Source organism: Patiria miniata, unplaced genomic scaffold (genome assembly GCF_015706575.1).
Source record: "Patiria miniata isolate m_02_andy unplaced genomic scaffold, ASM1570657v1 HiC_scaffold_1, whole genome shotgun sequence".
Taxonomy (NCBI): Eukaryota; Metazoa; Echinodermata; class Asteroidea; order Valvatida; family Asterinidae; genus Patiria; species Patiria miniata.
The window spans coordinates 4,778,449-4,788,456 of record NW_024037047.1 but is presented as its reverse complement, the minus strand read 5'-3'; the positions used below and the strand labels follow the sequence as shown (position 1 = coordinate 4,788,456).

The 10,008-nt window shown below is 45.8% G+C and overlaps 2 protein-coding genes and 1 pseudogene across 2 annotated transcripts; all 3 read left to right on the top strand.

Annotated features, from left to right (window-relative positions):
• Positions 1 to 1,897: 1,897 nt before the first annotated feature.
• On the top strand, positions 1,898 to 2,469 carry LOC119729978 (proteoglycan 4-like). Its single transcript, XM_038202801.1, has one exon. The coding sequence runs from the start codon at positions 1,898 to 1,900 to the stop codon at positions 2,405 to 2,407; it is 510 nt and encodes a 169-aa protein (XP_038058729.1). The 3' UTR covers positions 2,408 to 2,469.
• Positions 2,470 to 2,589: 120 nt separating this feature from the next.
• On the top strand, positions 2,590 to 3,341 carry LOC119729885 (annotated as a pseudogene).
• Positions 3,342 to 7,104: 3,763 nt separating this feature from the next.
• Positions 7,105 to 9,999, top strand: LOC119742665 (complement C1q tumor necrosis factor-related protein 3-like). Its single transcript, XM_038218852.1, has 2 exons — positions 7,105 to 7,490; positions 8,526 to 9,999. The coding sequence occupies exons 1-2, from the start codon at positions 7,386 to 7,388 to the stop codon at positions 9,264 to 9,266; spliced, it is 846 nt and encodes a 281-aa protein (XP_038074780.1). The 5' UTR covers positions 7,105 to 7,385; the 3' UTR covers positions 9,267 to 9,999.
• Positions 10,000 to 10,008: the final 9 nt, after the last annotated feature.

Here is a 10,008-nt window from a genome sequence, read left to right as displayed (position 1 = left end):
TTATCAATTTTTAAACATTGTGTTGACTTTTGCACTTGGGAATCCAAGTTTTAATAAAAATATCCCAATGTGTGATAAGTTAATTAAAATTCAACCCATCCAAGATTAAGAGGAACTCGTGCATTTTTTGTTTGTTGCTGCCTGTTAGGAGGAACACAGTGACGGATGGGAGGGGGGTTTGCATCCCTCACCCTCACCCCCCTTCCCCGCGTTAATTAGCCGTTGACTGGTGTTATGATACTTGGGAAACAAAATGCTAAACCTCCTAAATTTCTTCTCGAATGGGCTAACAATGCAGGAGAAAGCATCGTAGATTTCAAAATTTTCCGGGAGGAGGGTGGCCTGCCCCGAACGACGCCCCCCCCCCCGCATTTACTCAGCCCCTTCATATCAATTTGCCCCTAGAACATTAGGAGGTACAGTTGTATTCCCTACACAACGGCGGTAATATACCATGCCCCTTTCATCAGAATTGGTGGAACTCCCCAAATCCTTGCAGACAAAAAGAGATTGCTTGCACAAACTAATACCCTAATTTCACTTGTTCCCCAAAGTTTGCGTGCTTCTAGGGAGAGACTTGAAGAGCGCCTTAATGTGGATTTCTACTGGTTTTTAAGAGAGCGGCCTCAATACATGAGAGGGAAACAAGCCCGCCACCAATCTTTTTGACTTGCTTCAAACCTAGGATCATGATGAATCCGGACTAGCACACACAGAAGAAAACTTTACCTGACTGAAAAGTGTCTATTTTTAAGGTACACATTTCGCCAGATGAATTGGCCTATTTGTTGCCAAATGTCCTGAAAGAACTTTCAAAAACTAAGGTTTAAAATGAGTGTCGAAGTCATAGTTCGTCAGTTCAAGGCATCCCCATTTTACCTTTACGAAAATTATAATTGATAATAGTTGGTCTAATAAGACCTTGCCGCCTTGAACAGCCAACTACGTTAAGCGCACAGGTACACACAGGCGCATGGGCGCATCCTCCATTGATTGATGCCATATGGGAGGATAACAATATGAAAAAGCTACTTCAGGGCATCCAGAGACACCCCCCCCCCCACACACACACCAGTTGCGTCAATGCCTTTGAAGTCGGTGCTGCGTACAATGAGTTTGTTCATAACTTGTCTGTAAAATGAACCTGGAAATTTCTGTGGAATCGACTCCACTATAAAAAAAAAAGCAACGCTGCGGCAGAAGAAAAATACACAATATAGCAGCGTCATAGTTAACCTCTGCTGGCGCGCGTTTGGGACTCGTGTACAGGAAAATTAACGTGTAAAAGTTCCGAATATGCTATCGGAAGCATTCTGGGAGAACCCGTTATCATTTTCCCAGACTCAGAGGTTGTCGAGTGAGCATTAATGAGGGGGGCGCATGATAAGTGACTTGACGAAAGTAGAACGGGTCAAATTTATCCTAGCCCACCTTGAGGCTGTGAACCGTCGATTCTTCTGCCGCAACAGGGTGCTACAGGTTCAGGCCCCTCTACGTCAAGCCAGGGCACCATGAAGTGCTACAACAGCCGCAAAACAAGCTACTCCAAAAGGGTGTCATAGTCCTGTAAAATGTCACGAGGCAACACTACCAGCACCCCGTTCCATCTCACCCGAAGGACTACACTGACCAACAAGCATCCATGCAGCATCCAGAATCGAGATTCCATTATCCCGCATCCAGCAGCCCACAGCCAGCATCCAACAGCCAAAGCCATCAGCCAGCAGCCAGCATCAAGCAGCCAGAAGCCAACATCCAGAAGCCCGCAGCCAGCATCCACCAGCCAGAGTTAGCAGCCAGCATCAAGCAGCCAGAAGCCAGCAGCCAGCATCCCGCAACACCACCAGCGAACCACTAGGACAATGCACCCAATTCCATCTGACCCCAAAGGACGACAATGACAAACAAGCAACCAACCAGCATCCATCATCCCACAGCCACCAGCGGGCAACCAGCAGCCAGCAGCCCGCAGCCCGCAGCAAGCAGCCCGCAGCAAGCAGCCCGCAGCAAGCAACCAGCATCCAGCATCAAACATCCAGCAGCAAGCTGCAAGCATCTAGCAGCCCGCAACACCACCAACAAATCCCTGGGACAATGCACCCCATTCCACCTGACCCCAAAGGATGACAATGACAAACAAGCAACCAACCAGCATCCATCATCCCGCAGCCACCAGCCGGCAACCAGCAGCCAGCAGCCCGCAGCAAGCACCCAACATCAAACATCCAGCAGCAAGCAGCCAGCACCCAGCAGCCCGGAACACCACCAGCCAATCCCGTTGACAACCACCCCATTCCATCTGACCCCGAAGGATGACAATGACAAACAAGCAACGAACCATCATCAAGAATCCAGCATCCATCTTCCGGCAGCCAGCAGCCGGCAACCAGTAGCCAGCAGCCCGTAGCCCGCAGCCCGCAGCCCGCAGCCCGCAGCAAGCACCCAACATCCAGCATCAAACATCCAGCAGCCAGGAGCCACCATCCAGCATCCAGCATCTCGCAGCCACCAGCCAGCGACCAGCAGCCAGCAGTCCGCAGCAAGCACCAATCATCCAGCACCAAACATCCAGCATCCAGCAGCTAGCAGCCAGCAGCCAGCAGCCAGCATCCATTATATATCCATCAGCCAGCAGCAATCAGCAAGCATCCAGCAGCCAGCTGAATCAAGCATCCAGAATCCTGCAGCCAGCATCTACCAGCAAGCAGCAATCAGCCAGCAGCCAACATCAAGCAGCCAGCTACCAGCAGCTGGGACAGTGCACCCCGTTCCATCTGACCCGAAGGACGACAATGACAAACCAGCAACCATGCAGCAGCATCCAGCAGCCCGCAGCCAGCATCCAGCATCCAACACCCAGCAGCCCGCAGCCAGCACCCAGCATCCAGCAGCCCGCAACCAGCATCCACCAGCCATCAGCTAGCAGCAAGCATCAAGCTGTCAGAAGCCAGCTGCCAGCAGCCCGCAACACCACCAGCCAACCACCGGGACAATGCATCCTATTCCATCTGACCCCGAAGGACGACAACGACAAAAAAACAAGCAACCAAAGAAAATCCAGCATCCATCATCCCGCAGCCACCAGCCGACAACCAGCAGCCCGCAGCAAGCAACCAGCGTCCACCAGCCATAGCCATCAGCCAGCATCAAGCAGCCAGAAGCCAGCTGCCAGCAGCCAGCAGCCCGCAACACCACCAGCCAATCCCTGGGACAGTGCACCCCATTCCATCTGACCCCGAAGGACGACAATGACAAACAAGCAATCATCAAGAATTCAGCATCCATCATCCCGCAGCCACCAGATGGCAACCAGCATCCAACATCAAACATCCAGCAGCCAGTAGCCAGCAGCCCGCAACACCACCAGCCATCCCTGTCACAGTGCTCCCCATTCTATCTGACCCCGAAGGACGACAATGACAAACAAGCAATCAACAATCATCCAGAATCTATCATCCCGCAGCCACCAGCTGGGAACCAGCATCCAGCATCAAACATCCAGCAGCCAGCATCCAGAATCCAGAAGCCCGCAGCCAGCAACCAGCATCCAGCATCCAGCAGCCCGCAACCAGCATCCACCAGCCACAGCCAGCAGCCAGCTGCCCGCCGCACGCAGCAACTATGCAGCATCCAGCAGCCCGCAGCCAGCATCCAGCATCCAACATCCAGCAGCCCGCAGCCTGCAGCAGTAACAATGCACCTCGTTCCATCTGACCCCGAAGGATGACAATGACCAACCAGCAACCATGCAGCATCCGGCAGCCAGTATTCAGCAGCCAGCAGCCAGTACTCAGCAGCCAGCAGTCAGCAGCAGCATCCAGCATCATCATCCCAGCAGGATTGAGAGCTGATCTACAGCCTACAGGTCTTGTCTCGGACTGCTGCACTCAACCGACCAGTAACAGCCAGCAACCGTCAGCCAGCAGACAGCAGAGAGCAGCCCGCACCCAGCATCCAGCAACCAGCATCCAGCATATCAATTAGCCAGCAGCCCGCAGCAAGCATCCAGCTTAAAGCATTCAGCATAAAGCATCCAGCAGCCCGCAGCCAGCATCCACCAGCCAGCAGCCAACATCAAGCAGCCAGCAGCCCGCAACACCACCTCATTCCATCTGACCCCGAAGGACGACAATGACCAACCAGCAAGCATCCAGAATCCACTATCCATCATCCCTCAACTGACGGTCAGCAACCAACATCAAGCAGCCAGCAGCCAGCAGCACGCATCACGACCAGGCAACCACTGGGACAATGCACCTAATTCCATCTGACCCCGAAGGACGACAATGACCAACCAGCCAGAATTCAGCATCCAGAATCCAGCATTCATCATCCCGCAACCAGCAGCCAGCATCCACAAGCCAGGAGCCCGCAGCCAGCAGTATGAACAATGCACCACGTTCCATCTGACCCCTAAGGACGACAATTACCAACCAGCAACCAGTAGCTTGCTGGTTGATGTATTAGTAGTTTTATGAGCTTTTTAAATGTATTCAAATAACATTCAAACTAAACATTTTAATGGACTAGTAATATATATTTAGCTTTTTATAAGTATTGAAGTAATTTCTTTGTAAAGCGCATTGAGATTTCGTATGTAATGCGCTATATAAGAACTAATTATTATTATTATTAGCAGTATCCAGAAGCAGGATATGGCCAGCGGTCTGAAAGGAGGCATACATTTACAACCGAGTCCTTTGCACCACTTAGGCAGTAGGACGGAGAGCTGATCTCTTGTCTCGGACTGCTGCACACAACTAACAACCAGCAGCCAGCAGAGAGCAGAGAGCAGCCCGCACCCATCAGCCAGCAGAAAGCGTCCAGCATATCCATCAGTCAGCAGCCCGCAGCAAGCATCCAGCATCCCGCATCCAGCAGCCAGGAGCAGGGAAAAGAGGCGGTTGTCTTGCATGATTAGTCAGCAAACTTGCTCACATCAACACAGACCAGTAACCAGCAGACAGCAGAGAGCAGCCCGCAGCAAGCATCCAGCAGAAAGCATCCAGCATATCCGTCAGCCAGCAGCCCGCAGCAAGCATCCAGCATCACGCAACCAGCATCCAGCAGCAGGGACAAGAGGCGGTTGTCTTGCACAGTTAATCAGCGAATCTGCTCACATCTCAAAGACCATGCCTCTTCGCCATGGTCTATTACATTAACTAGTCTGGCCCTTGACGGCCTTGGGAGCATTCTTTTAAAAGTACTGATTCATGCTGAGTCAGAACTATTTTGTAATGTGGTTTTTTTTCATGCGGTATGCACGACAAAATTGTTCTTGCCCTTTTTCTACGTACTTGGATACCAAAAAGACATAAATCATGCATTTTCTACCAATTACTCATCGAAAAAAATCCTTTAAAAGCCTGCTGGCTGATGTTCTTGTTAGTATGTTGTACTGCAGTGAAGAGTACCAATGTACATGCACATATACATAAGTAAATTTCGCAAATAAACTTGGGAATTTGAGGTCTGACTCGCCAAAAATCACGTTCTGGCAATGTCTAAGACATTCCACTATCAGAAAAGAATCTAACAAAATACTTGCCCCACTAAAACATTGATTTGAGTTCAGCCACAAAAAGTGCGCATTAGTACTTTTTCACTGCAAGTATATGTATAGACATGCATGGAAAATGCAGTGATGGTGATTTCTTTTTAACTTGGGCCTAGGGACAAGCATGGATTCAATTTCATAAGAAACCGTCAAACATTTTGGCCTAAACACTATAGTGTTTTAACACTATAGTGTTTTAAACGCAAAAAAAATCGGAATAAAAGTCAATTTTCAAGGAACAAAAGCAACACATTGCTCTTGCAAAGGAATAATTCTTGTTTTACTGAATTAAAGTTCATTCGTTACACTATTTTGCAAGGGCATTTTACCCGAACGCTTTGTCAAAAAAGGGCGCGCTAAACATTTTGAAAACAGTGTTCTCGCACGGAGACAAACTTGCCTAACGATGTACTATAAATTTCTTTCAATAGTGGGCGCACCACATTAATAGTGGTCACCGCTACTGACAAAACATCAACACGGAAGCCTTACAATTGAATACATAAGAACACACTCGTTTGGGTTATAACTCAAGAAATACCAGATGTCTTAAATTGAACTTTTAATCTAGTGATTTGTCATCATGTGCAATATAAGGAGATTTAATTTCATGAGAAACCGTAAAACAATAACATAAAAAATGACCGAAACAAGATATAAAATAAATAAATATTTGTCCAATTATAGGTCGTAATAATAAAACAAGTCAGTCGAAAATGGAGAGAAAATCGTCAAACAATAAAAAATAATATAACTAAAACTAAAATTTCCTTTCGAAAGAGGACGCGCTACACATATAGTGGTGACCACCTTAAAAACATTTTGTCAACACGGATGTGCCTAACTGAAATCAAACACGATCGTTTTCCAGAAAATATTTCAAGAAATACCTGCTATATTGAAATAAAATGATTGGTCGTTAATCGTAATACACTTCACAAATTTCTTGAAATCGAGAGAAATCGTCAAACAATTAAAAAAACAATACATAACTAAAACAATGTGGTGTATTAAAGGGAATATACAACATTTGCAAACCTCGAAAAATAAAACTACCAAGTTTCTACAAAATACCTTAGTTGGATGTTGGTAAATGACAGTCTAAAGCATCCTGTAAAATTATGGCACCTGGTTTGAAGTCATTTTCACGAAAATGGTATGTTGTTTACATTTCCAACGGTGGTCAGCCGACCACCGTTGGAAAAACCTAACCATTCTTCAACTACTGCTCCAAATTTACCTTTTTTTTTCAGTCCAAATTTTGTTTGCCTCTGGTTACATGTTTATGAACGGGTGCAGGCCGGCTAGACTGGTTCCCTTACCTTACAATTTTCCGGCATTTATATATTGATGCATTGTATCTTCAGTGGAGTCAGGGAACCAGACTACTTGAAAAAAACAAATTCTTTTTTTTTCAGCATGTTCGAACACAAAACTTCAAACATGTCAGTGTCAAATAGTTCATTTCTGAAAATTACAGCAAAAGCCAATGATGTACATGTACATTCTCTTTAACCATGAGAAATACCATCCCAATAAAAGTCAAATTTTAGGGAACAAAAACAACACACTTTTATCATCGAACTGAACAATCCTATCACCAATCTGCTGTACTATGAACTACTTCATCGAGATATCGAACTTGCTTATTGACAGCGTTGCCTGTCCTGCCTGAATAATTTGGCAAATCACTAGTTGAGGACATTGATAATTTAGCCGTTGAATTGGAAACTTTGGAACGACGAAGGTTTAAACTACGTATTGTATGCAAATCATGCACAAATAAGAGAACTTTGAAGCTCTTGTGGGAGATTAAAGTCTGAAATGTATGCATATTATTTTTAAAACCTACAACCGTTTGCTTGGTGGTGTCACTGTTGCGATTGGTATATCCTTCAAGTTATCCTACGAAACGAGAGCAATGACGAGACAGGTTAGTTTAGTTTAGAACTTATTGAATGTTATACACAGGTCGTTGATGATGAAGTTTGGTGTAAGAAGTTAAAGGTTTTGACTACTCTTTGGGAAGGATAGGCTATATTCACCTTGACTAAAAAATAATCGGCCACAAAAATGGCGACCAAAGACGAACTTTGGAAGTCTTATCAGTGTTTGCGTTGACTATGTACGTTTACAGTGGATGCAAAGCTCAAACCCGCCAAAATTTACTGGAACACGGTTGATCCGCTCGTTCACGCCCCTGCAAAGGGCGACATGTTGACTTCAGATTTCTTTATATTTCACTTGATAACTAATGACCCCGGGTAAGCACTTGCGCGCTTATTTGTAACAGTATAATTTATGCGAATGTTTTGCAGATATTTAATTTCCTTCACCAATTTTGTAAAGGTATACGCCCTTGCGTAGGGCGGGTAGTACGTACAACTTGACAAAATATCACATCATTGAAATGCATCCTTGTCATTTTCGCCAGGCGTCTTTTACAGGTATTTTTGGGTCTTTGAGGTTTTATGCTAATGCCATTTCCATATTCATAAGCAAATCCATGATGTTAGAGGCTGAAACGTCAGCGTAATACAGCTGCTTCAGCATCGAATGTTGGCAGTTTTTTTTTAAGCAGTCAACTCTCTGGTATAATTTTTTATTCATCGTTGATTCCTACTTGACAGTCAGTTATTTAGCTAAGATTCAATACAACTGTATTCAATGAGCAACATTTTGGAAGTATTTAATTTGACGAGTTTGTGCCTAAAGTGATCTCAAATGCAGCAATATCTATGCCCTCGGTTATTAGAAATAGCATGGGGAAAGAAATGCACTTCAATTCTTTATCAAAAACGGTGTCGGAATATTTTTAAAGAGTTCAAAGGAATGGATATTTGAACAAAATATGTTTTCAGAATTTGTCAATAACCATAACATTGGGTTACACAACGCCATCTTCCGTTCTGCACAGAGTCCAATTGCCCTTTGTCGACGCCTTTTTTGTACCGCTGTCTTTACGCAGGTTGTGTTCGTATTGACCGTTCTGGTGTGCCTGCTGTCGGCCTCTGGCAACTTCGCTCAGCAAAGCGAAGCCGAGACCTCGGGAGAGACTCCATCTTGTTGTGGAAGCCTCCATTGTTATCCAGGCACGCCCGGAACTCCAGGGGTCCCCGGTGTTCCAGGCAATCACGGCTTTCCTGGACCGACAGGACCCAGGGGTGAGCCTGGAACGGGAATCAAAGGAGACCCTGGAGCAATGGGGCCATCAGGAGGGGTAGGTCCGTCCGGATTTACGGGTCCGCAAGGTCCGCTCGGTGTTGCTGGTCAGAAGGGCGAACCAGGGGTAGCCGGTCTTGCTGCTTCCAGCCCCAGCGTGGCCTTTACCGCTCTCATGTCCTCTGGCGTGAGTGGGCCGAATCGAGACGGCGAAATCATCATTTTCGATCACGTGGTGACCAACGTTGGGGACGACTTCGATTCGGAAACGAGCAAGTTCACTTGCTCAGTACCCGGTGTTTACTTCTTCGAAGTCAGCCTGCTGTCCAGGACCCAACCCTACGCAAAGCTTATGAAGAACGGGGAACACATATTTTCGGTTCACCACAGCGACTCGGGCACTTTTCAGCAGTCAAGCAATTCCGCTGTTCTCACCTTGGCGAACGGGGATGAGGTTTGGGTGCAAATTGGGGACGATACAAACAGAGGCATATATGGTGATACCAGATACTCCTCCTTTACAGGATTCCTGATCAATCGCATGTAATGTTATGCTCTCACACTAGCCCCTGGTTTCCTTTTCCGAGTTAAAAAAAAAGCAGGCGCGGCTGTAGACCGATCTCGTTTTCTTACTTACCTTGTCCGTCGTGAGTTTTATTGATGAGTTGATTCATGGAACAAAATATGAGACATCATAGCAATCCCATTATTGTTCCGTGCACTGTTTACTTTAAAGTGCGCCCTCACCCGAGGGGGTGTTCACTACATCTGATTTGCAATTTCAGGATTCGGAATACATCTTGATAGTTTCTCGAGTCATGAACTGTTTTACTCAAAATAAACATTTGTTTAATTGTTGTTCCACGATTTCTTAAAATTTGCAAATTAATATTACATTGCGTAATGTTTGTTTTTATATAATTGACAATGTGTATAAAACAAAAAAATCCAAGTAAAACAATTTCGCTGGTTTCCCGATGTTTGGCTGCACTTTTATTTGTCAGGCAAAACAAGTCAGTTATAGTGTTTACATGTCTCTTGAACAAGATAGCTACACACAAAGTCAAGGCACATTTTGTATAAAGACCTAGCACTTCATTACACTTGGAGTGACATGCTGAATCAGAAAAGCATTCGAGATAATTGCAAATAAATGCAGTTTTTTTCCTACAATCCTAAAGGTATTGGACACCACAATTTTTGGGGGTTTAAAGATAGTATGGACAGATCTACCAAACTATATCTTAATTATTGTAAGATATTCATGGGCGTCGCGAGGGGGGGGGTGC